This window comes from Entelurus aequoreus, linkage group LG01 (assembly GCF_033978785.1).
Source record: "Entelurus aequoreus isolate RoL-2023_Sb linkage group LG01, RoL_Eaeq_v1.1, whole genome shotgun sequence".
NCBI lineage: Eukaryota > Metazoa > Chordata > Actinopteri > Syngnathiformes > Syngnathidae > Entelurus > Entelurus aequoreus.
Genome location: NC_084731.1, coordinates 95940068 through 95967269, shown reverse-complemented (window position 1 = coordinate 95967269; position 27202 = coordinate 95940068). Strand labels below are relative to the sequence as shown.

General features: G+C 39.3%; 1 protein-coding gene across 2 annotated transcripts in view; it reads right to left on the bottom strand.

Moving 5' to 3' along the window:
• The window catches only part of stk11ip (serine/threonine kinase 11 interacting protein), a 40262-nt gene that overhangs the window by 2358 nt on the left and 10702 nt on the right, over positions 1 to 27202 (bottom strand). For both annotated transcript variants that reach the window (XM_062062270.1, XM_062062262.1), the window contains exons 12-24: positions 26968 to 27132; positions 26804 to 26885; positions 23249 to 23674; positions 21410 to 21618; positions 21205 to 21315; positions 20839 to 21055; positions 20151 to 20275; positions 19829 to 20066; positions 19243 to 19352; positions 19068 to 19165; positions 17627 to 17817; positions 11341 to 11425; positions 2180 to 2262 (exon numbers count right to left, since the gene is read on the bottom strand). In XM_062062270.1, coding sequence (XP_061918254.1) covers positions 2180 to 2262; positions 11341 to 11425; positions 17627 to 17817; positions 19068 to 19165; positions 19243 to 19352; positions 19829 to 20066; positions 20151 to 20275; positions 20839 to 21055; positions 21205 to 21315; positions 21410 to 21618; positions 23249 to 23674; positions 26804 to 26885; positions 26968 to 27132 — 2140 coding nt within the window. The remainder of the gene's footprint in view (positions 1 to 2179; positions 2263 to 11340; positions 11426 to 17626; positions 17818 to 19067; positions 19166 to 19242; positions 19353 to 19828; positions 20067 to 20150; positions 20276 to 20838; positions 21056 to 21204; positions 21316 to 21409; positions 21619 to 23248; positions 23675 to 26803; positions 26886 to 26967; positions 27133 to 27202) is intronic.

Here is a 27202-nt window from a genome sequence, read left to right as displayed (position 1 = left end):
CCAATAAAACATTGTTTAATTAGTGGGGACTTTCGAATGGGGTGATGTTAAAGTCAGAAAAACAAATGTGTTTGACCGTTGCACTTTCTGTTTGCAAACAAGGTGTTGGTGTAGAGTGACATGTCAGATACATTTGGTATCACACAAGCAGAGCAGATCCAGACACGCTCAAACGGCAGAACTCCAAATTCCACCGATGTATGTTTGAAGCTGCTCACAGGGTGCAGTGTTTTGCACCACCAGCACAAGTAAACGACACGCCATTCACATATGACGCAATATTAGTTGTGTTCCGATTTTTGCTGCAGATTCTGATAATCCATGGGTGAGATTGGCTGACAACTATGCTAATCACGAATTTCAAATTGTTGTCATTATTTATGGTGAGTGCTATTGGCAGTTTCACAATTTCAGCCCAATATGTTAACCAGTTCCTTATTTGCTTTTATTACATACAATTGTGGAAGCACGGTGGCACAGGGGTTAGTGCATGTGGCTCACAATTGATCCCCGGGCTCGGGGTCTTTCTGTGTGCAGTTTGCATGTTCTCCCCGTGACTGCCTAGGTTCCCTACGGGTACTCCTGCTTCCTCCCACCTCCAAAGACATGCACCTGGGGATAGGCTGATTGGCAACACTAAATTGGCCCTAGTGTGTGAGTGTGAGTGTTGTCTGTCTATCTGTGTTGGCCCTGCGATGAGGTGGCGACTTGTCTAGGGTGTACCCCGCCTTCCGCCCGAACGCAGCTGGGATAGGCTCCAACACCCCCACAACCTCGAGAGGCAAGCGGTAGAAAATGGATGGATGGTTGGATACATAACAGTTGTTTGAGAAAAAAAAAGTCAATAATACAGAAGAACTAAAGAAAATCAAAAACTTTGAAATTTGGTTTTTCCCCTCAAAGTCCTCATGTGTCCAGGGATTTATTCTCAGAATATTATAAACAAAACATTAACAAAAACAATTAAAAATGCTTTTAAAAAAAAAAAAAATCATTTTAATCCTTCTAGTATCGATTAATGACTTGATATTGCCCTCTGCAATTTATGAATTATATAAATCATATATATAAATCAAAAAGCTTGTGTGCATACATACTGTACATATATACATACATACATACATACATACATACATATATATATATATATATATATATATATATATATATATATATATATATATATACACATATATATATACATATATATATATATACACATATATATATACATATATATATATATACACATATATATATATATATATATATATATATATATATATATATATATATATATATATATATATATATGTGTATATATATATATATATATATATATATATATATATATATATATATATATATATATATATATATATATATATATATATATATATACCCCAAAAGGGACAAGCGGTAGAAAATGGATGGATGGATAAATATACATATATACATTTATATACTGTATATACATATATATAAATATATGTATAAATATACATACATATAAATAAATATATGTATAAATATACATACAATGTAGGAACCAGAATATTAATAACAGAAAGAAACAACCCTTTTGTGTGAATGAGTGTAAATGGGGGAGGGAGGTTTTTTGGGTTGGTGCACTAATTGTAAGTGTATCTTGTGTTTTTTATGTTGATTTAATAAAAAAAACAAAAAAAACAACAACAACAAAAACGATACCGATAATAAAAAAAACGATACCGATAATTTCCGATATTACATTTTAAAGCATTTATCGGACATCTCTAATATATATGTATACAAATATGTATACATATACAGTATATATACATACATACATATATATATATGTATATATATACAGTATATGTATACACATATATATATATACATACATATGTATATATAAATATATATATATATATATACACATACATATATAAATATATATATGTGTGTGTATGTATATATGTATACATATATATATATATATGTGTGTGTATGTATTTATGTATACATATATACACACACACACACGCACACAAATATATACACACACACATACACGTATATATATATATATATATATATATATATATATATATATATATATATATATATATATATATATATATATATATATATATATATATATATGACGATGAAGCGATACAGGTGGCTAGCTAACCTTGCAGCAAAAATGCCAGAATGTAGCAAAATTGCAGCTGGCCGTCCTCCACGTCTGCCTGGATGTCTTCACACACGAGAGGCCTGGCAGAGGAAAAGAACACAGGAACATGAGTGACGCACATGCAGTGTTGGCTGCTGCTCGGGTAAATAACCAGAGATGTTACATGGTGGTGCTTTAGGCAATACAAGAGTTGGGATTCTACCTATGCTATCGTCGTTATCATATCCTGTTACTCAGTTACATTTTCATTTTCTTATTTCATTTAATTAATTAAAATACAACAAAAAGTAATCAACATAACATTAAACTAAATTAGGAATGAAAACTAGCAGAAAGAAGTATACACTCACAACATCTTCCCCCTATTCACACAACTACAGCATTTGTTGTTCAACCTACGAAATTACAAGCCAATGATTCATACAATATTTTATAATTGTTAGGCTATTGTATTTAAAGAGGTTTAGCTTTTTGAATATTGGGTTTGTAGGTTCCATGTATGCTTTTTTATTATTGACTCTTACAGCCTTCTTCTGTAAAAGGAAGATTTGATTTAAGTATGTTTTACAGGCATTACTCAACACTTCAATAAAGTATGTCAAATATATAGTAAAACAATCTGTGAATTATACAAAATATACAATGCTTTTTTTTTATTTGAGCAATTCCTTCACTTTGTGTAAAATAGAAATAGTTTACGATATTTTAATCTTTGTATAACTTATGTGATTTCCATGACACATTTTTGTCAATCGTAACACTCAAAAACTACCGGTAATATTTTTTATTCTTTGAATCCCAACTCTTTTGACATATAATGAGGCATCCACACTTTTCGTACTTCAACAACAAATCATGAACGTTGTATTACCAGTATTCAATGATAGCCTATTAATACCAAATCATTTTGATAAATTTCAACTACCTTTATCATATCTTCAATATTTTGTCCTGAATAAAATAAGGTTGTGTCGTCTCCACATAAAATACACTTAAACAGTTTGGAAACCATAGTAATACCATTGACATACATAACAAACGGTATAGGTTGTATTCACCTGACGTCACGTCCGGCTCATTAACTATCAAGGCTTGAAGTGGCATCTGGTGTCATAGCGTTCTGGGTGGCATTTTGCCTTTCTTGACGAAAAATGACCTATGCTTGATGTGCTTTAGGCTGTTAGAACTGTTCAAATCGCGGAAAGGATACAAGTTTCTTCACAGTTCCTCTAGAGGTAATCAAGAAGGACGAAAGATGTCAAGAGTTTACGAGAGATGACGAGAAAAGTGGCACTCCAGCCAAAAAAGGCAGAGTCAAAGAACGCACAAGTTTGCAGTGATCACTTCGTAAAGGTCTGTCTGATATACTTTTAACGTTTAGTATTTCCCTTTTAAGTATCATTTTGATATTCCGTATTTTTCGGACTATAAGTCGCTCCGGAGTATAAGTCGCATAAAATGCGAAAATGCATAATAAAGAAGGAAAAAAACATATATAAGTCGGACTGGAGTATAAGCATTTTTTGGGGAAATGTATTTGATAAAAGCCAACACCAAGAATAGACATTTGAAAGGCAATTTAAAATAAATAAAGAATAGTGAACAACAGGCTGAATAAGTGTACGTTATATGAGGCATAAATAACCAACTGAGAACGTGCCTGGTATGTTAACGTAACATATTATGGTAAGAGTCATTCAAATAACTATAACATATAGAACATACTATACGTTTACCAAACAATCTGTCACTCCTAATCGCTAAATCCCAAGAAATCTTATACGTCTAGTCTCTTACGTGAATGAGCTAAACAATATTATTTGATATTTTACGGTAATGTGTTAATAATTTCACACATAAGTCGCTCCTGAGTATACAGTAAGTCGCAAACTATGAAAAAAACTGCGACTTAAAGTCAGAAAAATATGGTTATTTGTATTTTATCTTGTTTCGGAGTTGCGGTTGAGTGATTAGGACGGAACCCATATTGACTACTGCTTAAAATATTATATCTGTTTATGAATTTATTCAACCTAACAGCAAAAAAAATATATCTAAGATGTTTGAAAACTGTGGAAGCAGTGATATTGGTCTGTAAGTCGAGTACTTATGCTTGTTTCCACCTTTGTAAAGTGGTATTATTTTAGCAGCTTCCATATGAACTTGGAATACTCCTTTCATGACTGACAAATTACAAATGTATGTGAACGGTTCAATAAGTAAATATATGATGCTCTTTATGAAGGATGACTAGGATGACAGGGGATGCAAAACAATAACATATTTTTTTTAAGTGCATTTACATTTTCATAACATGGTCACTACTGCCTAGTTTCTCTTGTTATATTCTTATTTGTGCTGTTATATTTTTATTTTTGCTTTTTATTTTTATTCTTATTGTTATATGTTCTATTTTATTTCCATTTAAACCCCCAATTTTACATTTTTACTTTTTAAATTTGTTCTCAATTCTGATACACTGCTGCTGGAATTTTAATTTTCCTGAGGGAACTCTCCTGAAGGAATCAATAAAGTACTATCTATCTATCTATGAATGACATGCTTATGCCAACACAGTCGCTTAAAGTCTTATTTAGACACAGCCTTGCAATTTGTAATATTTCAATTTCGTCCACTTTAACAAGAAATATACTATTATTTATCTATTATTGTTTCTCCAATTCTATTATCAACTTTTAACTTTTGGTATTTTTTTAGCCCATGGGTCGGCAACCTTGAGCATACAAAGAGCCATTTGAGCACATTTCCCACCATATAAAACCCACCTCGAGCCGCAAACTCGGTTTGATCTAGGGCTGCAACTAACAACTAATTTGATAAGCGATTAATCTGTCGATTATTACGTCGATTAATCGATTAATAATCGGATAAAAGAGACCAACTACATTTCCATCCTTTCCAGTATTTTATTGAAAAAAAACAGCATACTGGCACCATACTTATTTTGATTATTGTTTCTCAGCTGTTTGTAAATGTTGCAGTTTATAAATAAAGGTTTATAAATAAAATAAATAAATTAATTAATTAATTTTAAAAAAAAGTAGCCTCTGCGCATGCGCATAGCATAGATCCAACGAATCGATGACTAAATTAATTGCCAACTATTTTTATAATCGATTTTAATCGATTAGTTGTTGCAACCCTAGTTTGATCCCTAAAATGACAATAACACCACTTATATAGTTTCATTACACTTAGGCTATAGCATTTATGAAATCAAACACTAGACAGAAAACGATTCACCAGGTATTTTTGCTCTGATCAGCTTTCTGCAGCAGTTCCGAAACTGCTCTTTTTCAGTGATCTCCAGCTGGGTATTTTTCCGCGAATGTTGTGCGTTTGTTCTGGAAAAGTCTTTCAACATTTGATTTTTTTGTTGTTTGCTATTTTCTCCCCGATATATTAAGCACACAGGTACACCAACCTCACTAACAGCGAAAGCAAATTATTTCTGTCCATGATGCGTTAAATGTTACTTTTTTTATTTGTCTATTGCTATCTTACCCGTGGGATTGACCAAAAATAATACAATTGCTAGTCAGCAAAAGATGAAGTAGAGGGGTGTGATGTACATTTTGTTCGAAAAAATATTAAGAGGTTTTATTTTTATATGACAATGACCAAACTCCCCAAAATAACAACTGGTACAATAAAATCAACTAAATAAATAAAATAAAATACATTAAAATTAAAAGCCACTATTCTATTTATTGACATGTTACGTCAAGGCCAATGGGAGTTGAGACAAAAGGCATGAAAGAGTTGCAGACCCTTGGTTAAGCTAAAGTAGGGCTGATGTTTACAAAAAAATGATTAAAATAATTTCTATCCATCCATTGTCTAAACTTGTCCCTCTCGGGGTCGCAGGGGTGGCTGGAGCTTATCCCAGTGGCATTCGGGCAGAAGGCGGGGTACACCCTGGACAAGTCGTCATCGCAGGGCCAACACAGATAAACAGACAACATTCACTCACATTCACACACTAGGGCCAATTTAGTGTTGCCAAACAACCTATCCCCAGGTGCATGTCTCTGGAGGTGGGAGGAAGCCTGAGTATGAGGAGGGAACCCAGGCAGTCACGGGGAGAACATGTAAACTTCACACAGAAAGACTGCAAAAACTGAAATCTAAGTAAGATGAAATATCTCAAATAAGGGTGATATATGCTTATTTTCTGTCTGATAAGATAATTCTTCTCACTAAGCAGATTTTATGTTGGAGTGTTTTACTTGTTTTAAGGGTTTTGGTCCTAAATGATCTTAGTAAGATATTACAGCTTGTTGCTGAGATTTGATGACCTATATTGAGTAAAACATGCTTGAAACTAGAATATCAACTGACGCAAAGCTGTGTCATTAACACTCACAAGTATAAAACTACTTTTTTAAAGTAATAATTTCTTACTTCAAGCATGAAAAAAAAATCATGATGCCGAGCGCATATCATTATGTCAAGATAATGGCACAAGCATTTACTTCCAATCCATCCAAGATGGCTGCGCTTCAGAGCAGCGGCTTCGTGCGAGCGCTCCTGGAAGTGAGGGCAAAAATACCCCTCAATTCAGTCAATTTCATGGCTGGCTCACAGCGTGTTCACTCCGTGATCACTTACGACCGACTTACAATTCTGGATGTGGAGAGATCGGGCCATTTTGGGCTGATAGATGCGTGTACGATGGACCTGCTCGCTAGCTTGGGAATTCTTCGCGAGCTACATCCAGCAGTGGCCTTTGAAGCAGCGGCGTCGACTACCAGCGGAGACGGTCAGCGAAAGAGACGTAAGCGGTGCGCTCGGAAGCAGAAGCGGGGGTGTCGGGCGGGGCTAACAACAAAGCTAAATGCTTTGTTGTTAGCGGGGCTAACGAAAAAGCTAAATGCTAATCCACAAAGAAGCGCTAATAAGGAGTCTGTTAAGCTAGAACTAGCCAGCGCCAGGCTGGATAATCCCTGCACACATAGCAATTCTTCTAGAATAATATACAACTCACATAATGTTTTTTCTGCGTCAGAGGTGGACATGCATTTTACTGAGGTGGCAAACAATCTAAAAATTCCTGTCATATCAATTCCTAGATATGGTCGAAATTATTTAAAGTGCACTATGCATAATAAACGTAACATTATTAATATTGCTACTACGGATACTTTCAACAAAAACTCCTCAAAACAGCCCACTACCTATAATATGGGCTTTTTAAACATAAGGTCATTGTCTTCCAAAACGTTATTAGTTAATGAAGTCATCAGAGACAACAATCTTGATGTCGTTGGTTTAGCCGAGACCTGGCTCAAACCAGATGAATTTTTTGCGCTGGGTGAGGCGTCTCCTCCTGGCTATGCGGGAACGCATATTGCCCGCCCCATAAAAAGGGGAGGGGGTGTTGCACTAATATACAACAAAAACTTTAGCCTTACCTCGGACCTAAATAATAAATATAACTCGTTTGAGGTGCTCACTATGAGGTTTGTCACACCGCTGCCTCTCCACCTGGCTGTCATCTACCGCCCCCCTGGGCCCTATTCGGACTTTATCAATGAATTTTCAGAGTTCGTTGCTGATCTAGTGACGCACGCCGACAATATAATCATAATGGGAGACTTTAACATCCATATGAATACCCCATCGGACCCTCCATGCGTGGCGCTCCAGACTATAATTGATAGCTGTGGTCTTACACAAATAATAAATGAACCCACGCATCGCAACGGTAATACGATAGATCTAGTGCTTGTCAGGGGTGTCACCACCTCTAAAGTTACGATACTCCCGTACACTAAAGTAATGTCCGATCATTACCTTATAAAATTCGAAGTTCGGACTCATTGTCAACAAACTAATAATAATAATAATAACTACTATAGCAGCCGCAACATTAATACTGCCACAACGACGACTCTTACTGACCTACTGCCTTCAGTAATGGCACCTTTCCCAAATTATGTGGGCTCTATTGATAACCTCACTAACAACTTTAACGACGCCCTGCGCGACACCATTGATATTGTAGCACCGCTAAAGCTAAAAAGGGCCCCTAAAAGGCGTACCCCATGGTTTACAGAAGAAACTAAAGCCCAGAAATTATCATGTAGAAAGCTGGAACGCAAATGGCGTGCGACTAAACTTGAGGTTTTCCATCAAGCATGGAGTGATAGTTTAATAACTTATAAACGCATGCTTACCTCAGCTAAAGCTAAATATTACTCAAATCTCATCCACCTCAACAAAAATGATCCTAAATTTTTGTTTAGTACAGTAGCATCGCTAACCCAACAAGGGACTCCTCCCAGTAGCTCCACCCACTCAGCAGATGACTTTATGAATTTCTTTAATAAGAAAATTGAACTCATCAGAAAAGAGATTAAAGACAATGCATCCCAGCCACAACTGGGTTCTATTAACACAAATACGACTGTATATACGACGGACATTGCCCTCCAAAATAGTTTCTCTCTCTTTGATGAAATAACATTGGAGGAATTGTTAAAATGTGTAAATGGGACAAAACAAACAACATGTTTACTTGACCCAATTCCTGGGAAACTTATCAAGGAGCTTTTTGTTTTATTAGGTCCATCAGTGTTAAATATTATAAACCTATCACTTTCCTCTGGTACTGTTCCTCTAGCATTCAAAAAAGCGGTTATTCATCCTCTACTCAAAAGACCTAACCTCGATCCTGACCTCATGGTGAACTACCGGCCGGTGTCCCACCTACCGTTTATCTCGAAAATTCTCGAAAAAATTGTCGCACAGCAGCTAAATGAACACTTAGTGACTAACAATCTCTGTGAACCTTTTCAATCCGGTTTCAGGGCAAATCACTCTACGGAGACAGCCCTCGCAAAAATGACTAATGATCTATTGCTGACGATGGATTCTGATGCTTCATCTATGTTGCTGCTTCTTGATCTTAGCGCCGCTTTCGATACTGTTGATCATAATATTTTATTAGAGCGTATCAAAACGCGTATTGGGATGTCAGACTTAGCCTTGTCTTGGTTTAACTCTTATCTTACTGACAGGATGCAGTGTGTCTCCCATAACAATGTGACCTCGGACTATGTTAAGGTAACGTGCGGAGTTCCCCAGGGTTCAGTTCTTGGCCCTGCACTCTTTAGTATTTACATGCTGCCGCTAGGTGACATTATACGCAAATACGGTGTTAGCTTTCACTGTTATGCTGATGACACCCAACTCTACATGCCCCTAAAGCTGACCAACACGCCGGATTGTAGTCAGCTGGAGGCGTGTCTTAATGAAATTAAACAATGGATGTCCGCTAACTTTTTGCAACTCAACGCTAAGAAAACGGAAATGCTGATTATCGGTCCTGCTCAACACCAACATCTATTTAATAATACCACCTTAACATTTGACAACCAAACAATTAAACAAGGCGACTCGGTAAAGAATCTTGGTATTATCTTCGACCCAACTCTCTCGTTTGAGTCACACATTAAGAGTGTTACTAAAACGGCCTTCTTTCATCTCCGTAATATCGCTAAAATTCGTTCCATTTTGTCCACAAGCGATGCTGAGATCATTATCCATGCGTTCGTTACATCTCGTCTCGATTACTGTAACGTATTATTTTCGGGCCTCCCTATGTCTAGCATTAAAAGATTACAGATGGTACAAAATGCGGCTGCTAGACTTTTGACAAAAACAAGAAAGTTTGATCATATTACGCCTATACTGGCTCACTTGCACTGGCTTCCTGTGCACCTAAGATGCGACTTTAAGGTTTTACTACTTACGTATAAAATACTACACGGTCAAGCTCCTGCCTATCTTGACGATTGTATTGTACCATATGTCCCGGCAAGAAATCTGCGTTCAAAGAACTCCGGCTTATTAGTGATTCCCAGAGCCCAAAAAAAGTCTGCGGGCTATAGAGCGTTTTCTATTCGGGCTCCAATACTATGGAATGCCCTCCCGGTAAAAGTTAGAGATGCTACCTCAGTAGAAGCATTTAAGTCTCATCTTAAAACTCATTTGTATACTCTAGCCTTTAAATAGACTCCCTTTTTAGACCAGTTGATCTGCCGTTTCTTTTCTTTTCTTTTCTACTCTGCTCCGGGGTGGACCGCTAGCCTGTCCATCAGATGGGGACGTCTCTACGCTGCTGACCCGTCTCCACTCGGGATGGTTCCCGCTGGCCCCACCATGGACTGGACTTTCGCTGATGTGTTGGACTTTCACAATATTATATCAGACCCACTCGACACCGAGGATGTCGTTGTGGCTTGTACAGCCCTTTGAGACACTAGTGATTTAGGGCTATATAAATAAACATTGATTGATTGATTGATTGACTTAATTTAAGAATATTTTTCAACATATTGAGCAAAAAGGTCTCTTTTTTTCCCTACCAAGAAAAGTGCACTTGTTATTAGTGAGAATATACTTATTTTAAGGTATTTTTGGGTTTATTGACGTTAGCTAATCTTACTTGTTTTGGAAAGTTTTGACAAGCCGAATTTTCTTGTTCTATTGGCAGATAATTTTGCTTAGTTCAAATAAAATATCCCTAATTTTAGTATTTTTTGTTTTTGTTTTTGTTTTTGAACACTGACTTTTTGCAGTGTGGGTATTGTAATTTCTCAGTTTTGTCGCAAACATCTTTATTATCTTTGTTGAAATAGCCTGGAATTTTAGGTTGTGCTTTTATTTTTTTTGGAACCCTGTTAGTTATTGCATTATCTTTATTTTTGTCAAATGACTATCGTATGACTTTTTTTGTTTTCTAAGCACATATTATTATTAGTTGGGACTGTAAACGCCTCAGGAATGTGATGAATATTCTTTGTGTTGCAAACAAGAGTCTGTGTGAAATGTTAATAATCTTTTGTAAGATCAACCGTTCATGTTCCTCTCCAGCGGAGAGAAAGGACTGCTGATGTATGTTTGAACCGACGAAAACATCCAATAAAAGGTGGCTAACAACAAACAGCACAACAGCACACGCAGGTCTCGCTGCGCAACACATGGTTCAAATTAAAGTGTGGTTTACCAGCTAATTTAGCAGGGTTATGCTACAAGATGAAGTCTAAAAAAGCTGAATGTAATGGAGAAAAGATGTGTTCTTGCATGTGCATACAAATTAGCTCATTAGCACATGGGGGAACGGAAGTTACCAGAGATGGTGCAGAGGGTTGAGCCTGGTGGTCGAGATGGACTTCAGTTTGCTGTTGGACTTGTGTGCCATCTCACGCACGATTCCTAACAGGAAATACCACATTTGGAGCAAGTGTCAGAAAAAGCACAAACAAAAATGGAGGTTGCACTACAAGAGAAGAACGTCACTTGAGCAGGGCCCTAATTCACTTGACCTCACGTAACAAATCTATTCAGCTCAAAGAATAAAAGCAAATACCCGACTGACTAAAAAACAAAACCATGATAATAAGTCTGTACACACCCAAATCTTCATGGAAAAGAGGTGAGAAGTATAAGACTATTGTTGCTACTGTGTGTCTCTGGTTGCAGGTGTACTATTGCAGCACAATAGAGGCAACAGGTGAGAAAATGTCTACAGCACAATAAGGAGTCATGCGTACTTTCAAGAACAGTAGGGTGTCATCAGATTTGGCAACTACAACAAGCTGGGGTGGATTTCTGCAGCAAAGTTTCACAGTAAAATTTGAATGCATACACCTCACAAAAGGATTTTTAAAAAGGTCATTATGCTGAAGAAAGACAAAAAATACAGGTTTTCAGATTATCTCGGTTAAAGTAATAGAACCTCAACACACCTTTTTTGTAATAGATCACACAGTCTTGAAAGATAAATGGTCTGTTTTTATATTTACAATTGGAAAGTATTTGATTTACAAGGATGTGTGAGCCCCGAATGGGCCAACAATCTAATGGTACTCTTAATCCATCCATCCATCCTCTTCCACTTATCCAAGGTCAGGTTGCAGGGGCAGCAGCCTAAGCAGGGAAGCCCAGACTTCCCTCTCCTCAGCCACTTCGTCCAGCTCCTCCCAGGGGATCCCGAGGCGTTCACAGGCCAGCCGGGAGACATAGTCTTCCGAACGTGTCCTGGGTCTTCCCTGTGGCCTCCTACCGGTCGGACGTGCCCGAAATACCTTCCTAGGGCGGCGTTTGGGTGGCATACTGACCAGATGCCTGAACCACCTCATCTGGCTCCTCTCCATGTGGAGGCTTTACTTTTGAGCTCCTCCCAGATGACAGAGCTTCTCACCTTATCTCTACGGGAGAGCCCCACTACCCGGCGGAGGAAACTCATTTCGGCCGCTTGTACCCGTGATCTTGTCCTTTCGGTCATAACCCAAAGCTCATGACCATAGGTGAGGATTGGAACGTAGATCGACCGGTAAATAGAGAACTTTACCTTCCGGCTCGGCTCCTTCTTCACCACAACGGATCGATACAGCGTCCGCATTACTGAATATGCCGCACCGATCTGCCTGTCGATCTCACGATCCACTCTTCCTTCACTCGTGAACAAGACTTTGAGGTACTTGAACTCCTCCACTTGGGGGAAGATCTCCTCCCCAACCCGGAGATGGCACTCCACCCTTTTCCGTGCGAGAACCATGGACTCAGACTTGGAGGTGCTGATTCCAATCCCAGTCGCTTCACACTCGGCTGCGAACCGATCCAGTGAGAGCTGAAGATCCTGGCCGGATGAAGCCATCAGGACCACATCATCCACAAAAAGTACAGACCTAATCCAACAGCCACCAAACCGGATCCCCTCAACGCCCTGACTGCGCCTAGAAATTCTTAATCATGCGGCCCATTTCTTGACACCATGAGACCAAGTCAACACCCAAAAATGTTCCATCAGTACCCAGAACGTCACCAGTAGGCTATTGTAGTCCCCACTCTGAAGCCTCCTGCCGGAGAACAGCTAGTCACATAAAAAGCACCAAAACGCAAAACACACGCACCAAAAAGCCCATAGAAGGCCAAGCCAAGTCCACCTGCGTGTGGATAAAAGACACATATCATACACACAACCTCTTCCATTCAAATTAGGGCTGCAACTATCGATAATTTTAGTAAAGTATTAATTCGATTTTTTCATTAACTGAGTAATCAAATATACCACACTTTATAGCCTCAATGTGTATTTTAGGGAAAATAGTTCAAATGAACTAAGTTTTTTTTCTGCTTCCCATAACCATCATTCTTTTTTTTTTAGTTATCGATACAGCCCAATTGTATTGATAACTTCACTACCAACTTTAACGATGCCCTGCCCAATGCCATTGACGTCCCCCTGGTTCACAGAAGAAACCAGAGCTCTTAAACTATCATGTAGAATGCTGGAACGCAAATGGCGTGCGACTAAACTTGAGGTTTTCCAACAAGAATGGAGTGATAGTTTAATAACTTATGAATACGCTCGCACCACAGCTAAAACTAATTAATACTCAAATCTCATTCGCCTCAATAAAAACAATCCTAAATATTTGTTTAGTACAGTAGCGTTGCTAACCCAACAAAGGACTTCTTCCAGTAGCTCCATTCACTCCGCTGATGACTTTATGCAATTCTTTACTAAGAACATGTAATTCATTAGAAAGGGGATTAAAGATAGCCCGTGCTAGCTCAAACTGGGTTCTATTAACGCAGATACGAATGTATGTACGACAAATAATGAGGTCCAAAATAATCTCTCTCTTTTGAAGAAACAACATTAGCGAAACGCCGGCGATTCGTAAGTGGGAAAAAACAAACAACATGTTTACTTGACCTACAGGTTCTGTACTGGGACCAACATTGTTTTATTGTATATCAATATCTGTAAAACCTTTAAAAAAAACTCAACTGTATTCTCTTTGCTGATGATACAAGTCTGTACTGTTCTGGACAAGACCTTGGCCAACTCTTAGAGACTGTAGAGAGTGAACTCCACATACTAAAACAATGGTTTGATGCCAATAAACTATCAATCAACCTAAATAAAACAAAATATATAATTTTTGGAAATAGGAAAAATAACATACAGTGTCATATAAGAATTGATGATATGGAGATAGAAAGGGTGTATTCAACAACATTTTTGGGAATCTATATAGATGATAAATTAAATTGGAAACTGTACATAAATATACTTAAGACAAAGATGGCAAAAATTATTGCTATGTTACATAAAATCAAAATATCTGTAAATCAAAAGGCTCTTAACATGTTATATAATTATTTCGTACTCCCATATCTTAATCATTGTGTTGAAATCTGGGGTAACAATTACAAATCAAACATCAACTCTATATTCTTACTTCAAAAGAAAGCGATTAGAATTGTAAATTATGCGGATTATAATGACCATACCAATGATCTGTTTATTAAATTAAAAACATTAAAACTGCACGATCTTGTTGACCTCAACACTGCTCTTGTGACGTACAAAGCTCATAACCACATGCTGCCTCTGTGTCTACAGGAGAGGTTCAAACCCAGAGAGAATCCCTATGACCTCAGAGGTTCAGCTGTCTTTCGGAAAGCAAACATAAGAACGAGCTTAAAAAGTAGATGTGTTTCTGTCAGGGGGGTTCAACTGTGGAACAGCTTGGATGATTCCTTAAAATGTTCCAGTTCCATTCACACATTTAAAAAACACTTTAAGACGAATGTCTTGGAAAAAATATACCACTCTTGAATCAACACTGTAGTTCAATCAATCAATCAATCAATGTTTATTTATATAGCCTTAAATCACAAGTGTCTCAAAGGGCTGCACGAGCCACAACGACATCCTCGGTACAGAGCCCACATATGATCAATATTGATTAAAAACTAAATGTGAGATATAAATAATAATGGAAGTATAATTGTTTGTATATAGTATATAATATGTGGGCTCTGTACCGAGGATGTCGTTGTGGCTTGTACAGCCCTTTGAGACACTTGTGATTTAGGGCTATATAAATAAACATTGATTGATTGATAATTGGTGCAAAGGTTTAACACGTGTACAAGGATATTTCACATGCCTTTACTGTGTATATAATTTAACTGTGTTTATGTTGTGTATAATGTGTATTTATAATATGTTGTACATAGGAGATTTCATAATTTTCGGAAGTTCATCTTGTACTTGACATTGTTTATAGGGTTAGGCGCAATAAGTGTTCAACTTCAGCCTAAACCCTTTCGGTCTGCAACATTTTCTTTTTCAATCTATGAATGTACAACTGTTTGTTTATTTTGTTGACCATTGACCGAAGAAGAATGATAAACTAAACTACTTCCTGGGAAACTTATCAAGAAGCTGTTTGTAACATTAGGACAATCAGTGCTAAATAATATTAACTTATCACGTTCCTCTGGTACTGTTCCCTTAGCATTCAAAACAGTGGTTATTCACCCTCTGCTCAAAAGACCTAACCTCAATTCTGACCTTATGGTAAACTACGGGCACATGTCCCACCTTCCCTTTATCTCGAAAATCCTCGAAAAATTGCTGCACAGCAGCTAAATAAAAACTTAGCATCTAACAATCTCTGTGAACCCTTTCAGTCTGGTTTCAAGGTAAATCACTCTACTGACACTGCCCTCGCAAAAGTGACTAATGAACTATTGCTAACTATGGATGCTGATGCGTCATCCATGTTGCTGCTTCTTGATCTCAGCGCTGCTTTCAATACCGTCATTCATAGAATTCTATTAGCATGTGTCAAAACACATATTGGTATGTCAGACTTAGCCTTTTCTTTGTTTAACTCCTGTCTTACTGACAGGATGCAGTGCGTCTCCCATAACAATGTGACCTCGGAGTATGTGAGCAGTTCCACAGGGTTCGGTTCTTGGCCCTGCACTCTTCAGCATCTATATGCGTGTCTAAATGAAACTAAACAATGGACTTTCTACATCTTGACGCTAAGAAAACGGAAATGTTGATTATCGGTCCTGCTAGACCTTATTTAATAATACCTTCTTAACATTTGACCACGAAACAATTATACAAAGCGAATCTGTAAAGAATCTCGGTATTATCTTCGACCCAACTCTCGTTTGAGTCACACATTAAAAGTGTTATGAAAACAGCTTTCTTTCATCTCCGTAATATCATTCAAAATGTTTCCAATTGTGTCCACCACCGACTCTGAGATCATTATTCATGCATTTGTTACATCTCGTCTCAATTACTGTCCACGTAATATTTTCAGGTCTCCCTATATCTAGCATTAAATGATTTCAGTTAGTACAAAATGCGCCTGCTAGACTGCCCACATCTGCGGTCCCTTCCAAGGTTTCTCGTTGTCCCCATTGGGTTTAGTTTATTCTTGCCCTGTTGTGGGATCTGAGCCCAGGATGTTGTTGTAGCTTGGCAGCCCTTTGAGACATTTGTGATCAAGGGCAATGTAAGTATACTTTGATTGTGGCTTGTGTGGTAAGGATGAGTGTAGTAAGACTATTAGTTACACACTTCACTGTAATTTTGCTCAAGAAGGGACATGTACACGCCCGTCAAAAGTTGGCCTACCAACACCTGAATAGCTCTGACAAGGCTTGGGAGAATACAATGTAGTCAGATCATCAACTCGACTCAACGTGTCTGGAGGCAGAGAAATGCTTACTATGACCCCGACATCATCCCTACTGTCAACATGGAGGTGAAACCATTTTGCTTTGGGGCTGTTTTTCTTCTAAAAGGGCCCTCCTGAGATGTTTGCAACCTTGGTGACCTACTACAAGAACCATCATACATTTGTGCTTGCCAACAAAGGATCAAACACTGCACTTATTTTCAATTAAATACAAAGGTCCTCATAGATTATAGTATTTGTTATTGTTATTTTTACATGTGGTCTCCCTTGATTACAATAAACCAACCATAAACATTCTGGACCATATCTTTGTAAGGGGGGTAAACCTACAAAATCAGCAGGGGATGAAATACTTATTTCCCCGCCTCATACCTGGTCCACCTTAAGTAGTACACTGGCAATGTAATTGCGTGCAGATGTCCTACTTCAGTGGTGCTCACTGTATATGTGCCAATCAAACAAGTCAAAATGTTTTTCAGCTAACTCAAAGAGAGGAGGTTGTAAATCATCATGTGCCGTATTATTGCATACATTCCTGCGCTTAGCAGGAGCCTAATAAAAGGTTTTTCTCCCGGCTGCTGGTCCTCGCACGCAGACGAGTGCATCCAGGACAGATCTATGCATCACACATGTAGCATTGGGTTAGGAAATTAGTGTTTTCTGAAGGTAGAGGAATATGACTAATATTAAATTTCAGAAATGAACAGTTAGTCCACGCCTAATTTTGCATGAAATTCCCAAGAGCACCATGCTGAGATCAGTCTAACCAGCAAGTGGGGCAGAAAATGTCAATGAGTTTATTTCACACAATGTAAGTCATCCTTTTATGGGTTTTTCCACATTTTTAACAGGAAGTGTTTTCTGCTTGCGTTTGGCCAACCTTCCTTCTTACCTGTCAACTGGCCAAAGAAGCGTTTGCAGCGTATGCTGTCCCGAACCAGGAGGGTGTAGGCCACGCCCCCGACTTCTCCAACGTCAAATGCCATGTGGATGCTCTGAGAGCCAAGCCCCACCTCCAGGTAGCTGAGCTCTATGATTGGGTGGCAGTCACGCTTCTGGAGCCAATCAGAAAGCTGCTCTTTGCTGGGAGGGAATTCACACAACTCCAAAATGACTCAACTTTAAAAAATGTATAAATTAAATAAAGGGCTGTAATTTTACTTAATACACATGTCATTTAAATCAGTGGTCCTCAACCACCGGTCCGAGGACCGGTACCGGTCCGAGGACCGGTACCGGTCCGTAACGCATTTTCTACCGGGCAGCGGAGAAACATTCAATAATTTATAAACAACTTCATTTTCTCCGACTTAACTTTTGCCTTTCCCACTAAACACACCAATAAGCTTGTTTATAGATGCACAATACAACTCCTCATAGGAAATTGCCATTTGTTATAACTTTGTGACTTGATACAATGCACATTAAAGAACATATAAAATATTAAAGTTGCAAGCAGCGATGGACAGGACCGACTTTGAGGGCTCATAAAATCCAAACCGGAGCAGTAATTATAACTATTTCATCAACTTTTAATCAGAAGGGTTCAATCTCTCTCCTGTGCTAATTTGAAGCCGACACGACAAACGCGCTCAGAGGAGATAATGTTTGAAGAAAGGTGACTGTTTTTACGCAACTTTTGTTTTGAAGGGGGAATTGCAAACTTCCTGTTGATTTTTGCTGGGGCTTGTCAGTGTCAATATAGGTCTAAGTGAGACCTACATAGAGGTTTTTGTTTCATGTCTTTAAGACATTCCTACTGGGAGTTAGAGGCAGTTTTGTCTGTGTTTTCTTCCTAGGGGGCGCTAGAGCGCAATTTGGAGTTTTGGGGTTTAGTTTTTTGATTAGATCACAATTTTCGCCAGTCCTGATGTGTGTGTCCAATTTGGTGAGTTTTGAAGCATGTTAAGGGGGTCAAATTACAGCTCAAAGAGGCGGCGGTATAATAATAAAACTCTAGAAATTCAATAGGGTCCTCTGTCCCAAAGGGACTCGGTCCCTAATAAATGTGACAGATTGTAGTCAAAGGCTGATTTCCATCTGCAGACCCCAACAGGTTGATGGTATTTACTACCATCAACCCGCTGGAGATCTCATTGCAAAGGAACAAGCCCAGGGCTCCTACTAATTCAGCGTTATAGGGAGTTGTACTTTTCATGCACTCATTTTTGCTGTATTCGTCTGGCACAAGTGGAAAACCGGTCCCTGAAAATATTGCCTACATTCAACCGGTCCGTGGTGCAAAAAAGGTTGGGGACCACTGATTTAAATGACACAAAAAATGACAGCACCCTAGCTTTCCTACTACAACTTAATCTTCCTCCGACACTCACCTTGTCCCTAATGTCACTTCAAGAACATAGATTCTCTTGTCGGACACCACTACCAGGGAAGAAAACTCCTCTGGCTCCCCGAATCTCACAAGGGATGTCTGACGGCAAAACATAAAACAAATGAACATTCATCTTGTAAGAATGTCACTGCTAAGTGAACACAAAAGATGCTCACCTTTAGCAGGCAACTTAGCTCCTCCTCCTCTTCGAAGATGTCCACATCTAAGAAAAGCTTCAGCCTATGGTCGACTGCCTCAAACGCCTCAGTCAGCAGATCCAAGTCATCTGGGTGGGGGAGATGTTCAAGGTAGAGGCATCTTAACATGTTTGAATGCTGAGAAAACCATCTCAAAAGGTACAGGAGTTTTGGCCAACCATGTTGTCGAAATGACGCTTTTAACAGCAGTAATTTGACATAGGGAAGTTTGTAGGATTTCACAAAATGACCAATTACGATTTTGTACCGTGGAGGTTAAAAGGAGAACCAATCGTATTTTGGAGAGTGAGTAAATAGTAATATGTGTTGATAATGACATTGAATGGAAATGTTAGTGTCTGTCATGTTTGCCATCCTCCATGGACCAGGAAGTACATAGAAAACTTCAAAAGCCAACCATCAACAAACACAAATACCAAACAAATACAAATTCTACTTTGCTTGAATCACATGTTGGTTATATACGGACATTACATCCTTAGAAACACATACATTGTAACGTGTTGGCCTAAGATTTTTTCAATGTACAGTACACGAAACACACCAGTTGAGTTGGATCTCCCTGCAGGGTGGATGCCAGGCGGCGTGGAAGAGATGGCAGCATAGCAGTAGCTCCCAGCCAGATCCTCCTTGCTTTGACTGTCAGCATTGTAGGAGAAGCAGCAGGGGTCAGTGCCGACTTCTCCAGCGAAGAAAGAGCTCCCATGTGCGGTGAAAAAAGTGGGGTCCTCTGTGGTGGCAGCTTCTTCCAGAACAGGACTGTTGCTAATACTAGCATCTACCTGTCGCATAGAACACAATTGCAGTCGATTACTTTACAAAGTATATTTAACGGGAAAAAAAAGTATTCCAGAAATGAACAAAACCTTATTGTCTTCTTCGCTTCCGGCCCTTGATTGATGTTGGATAGGTGTACTGCTGTAAGGAAAAGGCTGGCCCACCAGTTGGACTATGTGATCACTTCCACATTCCAGACACCTATCAGGGTTTCCTAAAAAATAAAAACATTCAAAACCATTCACGCCTACAGGTAATTTAAAGATTTCAATGATTTGAACATTTTTTTTTAGGGAAAAACCATGAGCACCTGAAGAGAACACACCCGTGTTTGTTTGACAAACCTTCAAGCACTTTTAAGTGAACTAATCACAGCTGGTACCACGTAATCTTAAAAACATCTGTACAACAAAGTAAGGCTCTCTGTGTGCATGACGGAACACGTCCTTAAAGTCAGCTTTTTCCAAATCACTGAAAGGTGGCTCCTGACAGACTTGTTATCTGTCTGCTGTTGATTATGAAGGTACGAATTTATTGACAGAGAGAGCTAAAATCTGGGATGCTTTCCTCACATCCTGCTAAAGGAAAGCCTTGATAAAAAACACATGATAGTGTTTTTGTTCACAAACAAGCCAAGTGATGAGTTTTCCATCTTCGACTTTAACCAAACTGGAGACAGCATATATTAGAACAGCCATTTTGAAATAAATGTAGGGTGTTCTCAATAGCTGACTCTCTGCTTTTGCATACCCAGACTTGCTCCTTGATCACACTCACCTTCGCCACCCACATCACATTCCATCAACTCAGTGACCTCCTGCACATCCACACCCTCTGGCAGCATCATAAGCTCTTTCCTCCTCCTCGCTCTAGCTGCAGGCTCTGTGAACTCTGACCCACAACGAAGGCACTGCAGGAGAACAGAGCTGGGGACGATCTCCGTGCCACGGCGGCAATTGGCTTCCGCCACAAGTGACAGGACGTCGCTTAGATCCTGGTCAAGAAAGTTTTATGAAAGCACAAATTAGACAAGGTCCTGAAACAACAAAACAAAACATATTGCATGGTGATGTATGAGTCAGTGTTTTTTTCTCTTTTGTGTGTTGCAAAACAGTTGAAATGTTGCATGCATGTGTTAACAACCTGAAGTGCCTGTTGTGGGTTGTCATCCAGAAGCACATAATGTCTCCGCCTCTTTTCCTTCTTGATAGAGTCGAACTGCACCTCCACTGCTGGAAACACAGCTTCCGTCTCCTGAGGCAACGATGTATATTTCAATGAATTTATGCATGTTTCTTCACAAAGCTGCTCTGCATTATGGCTGTACAGCCCACAAAAGTGCCCTCACCCCATGGGTCCAAGTTGCTGTTGTGGCTTCAACACGGGTCAGACAGTCCAGTTCCAACCGACATCTCTCCTGGCCAGACTGCACATCCACTTCCAGCAAATGACCCTGTTTGACACGCAGAAAGACCTCCCTCTTCCTGTCCTCCTGGCTTTCATCTTCCTCTTCATTGGCCGATATGACACCCACAAGAAGTGGAAGACACTGGTCCACTGTGGAACAAAGACCAGGCATGTGATTTGACCACAATGAAAACAACTGAAAACATTTCCGGGGGTCTGGGGGACGAAGGCCCCCAGCCAGGTCCAGGCTCCAAGCTCCTGGTTTTTCACCAATTTAACATGCTAAAATTAACAAAGACAGCACCATTTGAAGAAAATATTTTAGTGTTTAAAGACATGAAAACATCATTAATAGAACATACATAACCCAATTATAATAATGAATCACTGTATATGGTTCAGTCCCAACAGTATTTAGTCACTAATATTTACATCTTGTGTTCATTTCACATCCACATGTGTCACATTGATCAGTGATATTATTTACAGTTTATTTACAGTATTACCACATTACTTCAGTTCACTTCACACATTAGCTTTCTCGGAGAGCCCTAACATGAGCCTTCCTTGCAAATTTCTGAGCAGCCTGCATTTTCCTTTTGGTCTCTGCTTTTGTAGCTTCTTTTTTGGATTTTTGGATAAATATAACAAAATACCAAATGTAAACATTTCATTCTTTTCGCAAAAATAGGATATAAATTTATGAAAATAATTAAACATGTTTAGTATTGTTTACTCATATTTGAAAATAGGAAATAATAATAATGTGAGGACACTGACATATTGCATGAAACAAGTGTGAAAATATTTACCTTCAAGATTGTTACACCACTGACAATAGTTTCAACAGACTACATAAGAACTTAATATTACAAAATAGTATTATATGCAAATTTATTTCAAATAAATTGTTAACTGGAGTCAATAATGCGACTCTTTGAATTTCTGTCATTTCATAATATATTTTCACGTGGCTTTTTATTTTTAGAAAAACCCATTTATATTTCGCAAAGCAATAATTGGTTAATATTTAAAACAAACATGCGTATTTTGCAAGCAAATATTTTTTAGCTTACCTCATTACTAACAACCCTGTCTGCAACTGAAGTGGGTTGTGGGTGGATCTTTCCTCTCGATGTCACTTTCGGTTGACATCCAAAAGTACCAGCTAGTGAAAAGTTGGTTTTCCTTGCTTCAAGTTGTTCCATATGTTTTTGGCGTTTCGCATGTACTTCCAAAGCCTTGAAACCTCGTGATCCATAGTCAATATTATCATGACACCACGTGCACAAAACCTTTCCGGGACGATCGATTTTCCGAATAAAATCACCGAACAAAGTCGTAACTTTCTTCTTCCCAACAGTGTCAGTGATTTCCCTTTCCATCCAGTCCCATCGAAACTTATTTTTGACATGTTTATCAATTTCTTTTACTCGTAAAGCGTCCTTTCTCTCGAGAACCGACATCGTTTACATATGGAAAATGGCGGTAATAACCATTATGAAAGATGACGTTATTAACGTCATCATTCATAACAGATGTCCTGATTGGTCACAAGGAACATGTCGACCAATCAACTACGGCGTAATATAAACTACGTCTCGAATCTTGATTTAGGGTCGGAAAAAAACCCGGAAAAACGGGAGATCTTTTTTTTTTTTCCCCCGAGATTAAAAAAGACGGAATTCCGACTTTACACGGAAAAATCACATGCCTGAAAGACAGTGCTAAAACACATCTCGTGTTTGCTAACATAAAGAATATATTTTTTTATAATTACCTCCCAAATCCTCATCTTCTTCCTCCTTGGTATCCTTATTCTCCTCTCTCGCTGTGTCCAAACTCGGTCTAGGTGAACCGACCTGGCCTGCTCCCTGACCATCTATTTCTGCCTCTTCTAACGTGGACTCAGTGTGCCGAGCATTCTGACTGGGCCACTGCAGCGTGGAGTCCGTCTCTTGTTCTGTGTCCATCTCAAGCGCTGGCAGACTTAGCTCTGATGAGAGAAGTGGCGGAGGAAGGACATCCAGGTTTGCGTACAGAGGCGTCACAAGGCTGTCAGTGACTGTGGTTTGTAGGCCATGCGCAGCAGTGGCAATGGGCGGTGCCGCGTCTAGGTGGTGCTGGTACTGGAGCCAGTCCTCTCCCAGCTGATCTCTGAAGCTGGACATGCGCTCGATCTCCTCCTGGTGCGGAAGGCCAATGGCTAGAGAAGAAAAATAAATTGGCACTCATTGAAGCGCAGACTTTCACCAAAGATTTAAACAAATTAGAGTTCTGTATACATTAGATATTAGAGCCTTGAGTTTTGCCCGATACCGATATACAGTCGTGGTCAAAAGAACAATTTTAGTTTCATCTGACCACAGAACTTTCCTCCAGAGGGTCTTATATTTGTCCATGTGATGTCAGATGAAACAAAACTTGAGCTGTTTGGCCACAATACCCAGCAAAATGTTTGGAGGAGGAAAGGTGAAGCCTTTAATCCTAAGAACACCATCCTACTGAGATAGGCTCCAGCGACCCCCCGCGACCCCGAAAGGGACAAGCGGTAGAAAATGGATGAATGGATAAATCTATGTCTTTCAACCTCTGTTTAAACTTAATCATAAAGCTCTTTTAAATTGCACCATTGAAAATCTATAAAAAACGTTTTTAGCTGTATTTTCATATATTGAAATTTAGGGGTGCCCTGCGATTAGGTGGCGACTTGTCCAGGGTGTACCCCGCCTACCCCCGCGACCCTGAAAAGGACAAGCGGTAGAAAATGGATGGATGGATGGACATTTAGGGGTCACGGATGGGGACAGCTACTTCTCAATAGAAAGTACCCTATAAAAGATGATTTTGTATTTATTTAGCTTATCACTATCGCAATTAATGCCCTGGGTTTAAACAAATCATACCCCAAAAGGGACAAGCGGTAGAAAATGGATGGATGGATAATACAAAGTAAGTAAAAAGGCATGTTTGAATACTTGAGTGTTTTATTAAACCCTTGTTTTGGTTAAGGGACAGCACTTTGCTTTAAATCAGTAGTATCCATCCATCCATTTTCTACCGCTTGTCCCTTTTGGGGTCGCGGGTGGTGCTGGAGCCTATCTCAGCTGCATTCGGGTGGTAGTATGCCCCTTATAAAATCTTAATAGAGGTGTTAGGATATTTTTTTAGGGGCTCAATAGGCAGAATTAAATGGCTACATTTGATCGCATTTATTTAATATTGAGAATGCCATCATGTCTTTCATTATGATTGTGAACGATAGGGAAAAAATAAAAATACGCAGTTCCCCTTTAGTTTATGCATTGTATCTTTGGGCATGTTATGAATCGTAAACCTGTTTGAACAGGCACTTTAATGACTTATACTTTCCAGCATAGGTATTTTAAAAATGAACAGTTGTATTTTGAATACAGGGCGATTGTGAGAGGTGTGTTGATGTTAGGGCTCACATGCGATGTGCTTTTTTGTATGTGTTGTTGTTTTATATTGTACTCTTTTCTTTTTGAGTAAATGTAGTTTTATAAGTCATCCTTTTGTTGTTTTCGATGGTTGTATCATTTGTTTTCTCCCATGTGTATTGTTTGTTAGATGGTGTCCAGTTAAGCACCACGTATGGAAATTAGCTTTTAACTAAATCTGGTGCACCCATTGATTCCTTGTGAATAGTGTATCATGCACACTGTCCATAAACAAAAAAAAAACACAATTATTAAATAAAAGACCAACATTGTGTGCTTATTGGAGGATATTTAGCGGTTAACTTGCTGTAAAGCTTTATAAAAATAATCTACCTGCAGGACTTTTTGTATCAGAGCTTCTGTCAGAGATTTTAGGTGAAAGCCAATGTAATCCGATACTTGTGTTTTTGCTAATATCGGGCCGATATCGGATCGGGACACCCCTAGTAAATTTGCATTACAAAAAAATTTATCTACACGTATTTATCTGGATCTGCACCGAAATATTATGTGACTGAAGAATACTTGCCAACCTTGACACCTTTGAATTCGGGAGATGGGGGGTTGAGGGGCGGGGGGTTTGGTGGTAGCGGGGGTGTATATTGGAGCCCGGAAGAGTTAGGGCTACAAGGAATTCTGGGTATTTGTTCTGTTGTGTTTATGTTGTGTTACGGTGCGGATGTTCTCCCGAAATGTGTTTGTCAATCTTGTTTGGTGTGGGTTCACAGTGTGGCGTATATTTGTAACAGTGTTAAAGTTGCTAATATCGGGCCGATATCGGATCGGGACACCCCTAGTAAATTTGCATTACAAAAAAATGTCTCTACACATTTTTATCTGGATCTGCACCGAAATATTATGTGACTGAAGCATACTTGCCAACCTTGAGATCTCCGAATTCGGGAGATGGGGGGTTGAGGGGCGGGGGGTTTGGTGGTAGCGGGGGTGTATATTGGAGCCCGGAAGAGTTAGGGCTACAAGGAATTCTGGGTATTTGTTCTGTTGTTTATGTTGTGTTACGGTGCGGATGTTCTCCCGAAATGTGTTTGTCATTCTTGTTTGGTGTGGGTTCACAGTGTGGCGCATATTTGTAACAGTGTTAAAGTTGCTAATATCGGGCCGATATCGGATCGGGACACCCCTAGTAAATTTGCATTACAAAAAAATTTCTCTACACATTTTTATCTGGATCTGCACCGAAATATTATGTGACTGAAGCATACTTGCCAACCTTGACACCTTCGAATTCGGGAGATGGGGGGTTGGTGGTAGCGGGGGTGTATATTGGAGCCCGGAAGAGTTAGGGCTACAAGGAATTCTGGGTATTTGTTCTGTTGTGTTTATGTTGTGTTACGGTGCGGATGTTCTCCCGAAATGTTTGTCATTCTTGTTTGGTGTGGGTTCACAGTGTGGCGCATATTTGTAACAGTGTTAAAGTTGTTTATACGGCCACCCTCAGTGTGACCTGTATGGCTGTTGATCAAGTATGCCTTGCAGTCACTTACGTGTGTCTGTTGAAGCCGCATACAACATGTGACTGGGCCGGCACGCTGTTTGTATGGAGAAAAAGCAGACGCCAAAGGCAGTGCCATCGCGGCACGCCCTCAATATTGTTGTCTGGGTAAAAATCGGGAGAAATTCGGGGGAACGGTTTCCCCGGGAGAATTTCGGGAGGGGCACTGAAATTCGTGAGTCTCCCGGAAAAATCGGGAGGGTTGGCAAGTATGGACTGAAGCACCAACTCCTCATAAAGATTTGTGGGAATGGACAACCTTTTAACAAATGTGGATGTAAATATGACCTCTGATGGAGTTAATGAACAACAAATGATTGCTATTGCAAGATTTTAAAACACACAGGCACTAATGATCTACCTTGTGAGGAAGACACTGTCCTGGCTTGGATGTCCGTGTCACTGGGCTCAGAAATACTCGCTCGCCGCACTCTCACCTTGGTCTGCACACAGAATGCATTCAAGTAAATGTACAACACCAAAGAATCCAACTTCGCCATGTTAGGTCGACATTGTCCTTCATACCCTGGACTTCTTTTTGCGACTGCGAGACACTCCCACCTCTCCGACGGATACACTGTCACTAAGCTCCCCAGCTCCACTTGACACATCTGGGTAACTCCGTTCTGACTGCGACAACGTAGGAGGAGGCGACTGCCCCTGGACAACGAGTCCCGCTTTCGGCAGAACCTGTGGGAATAAAGTGGTTTCGTTTCAGCCTTTGCTTCTGTGGATCCTGGTAAACATTTTTTTCAAAAGA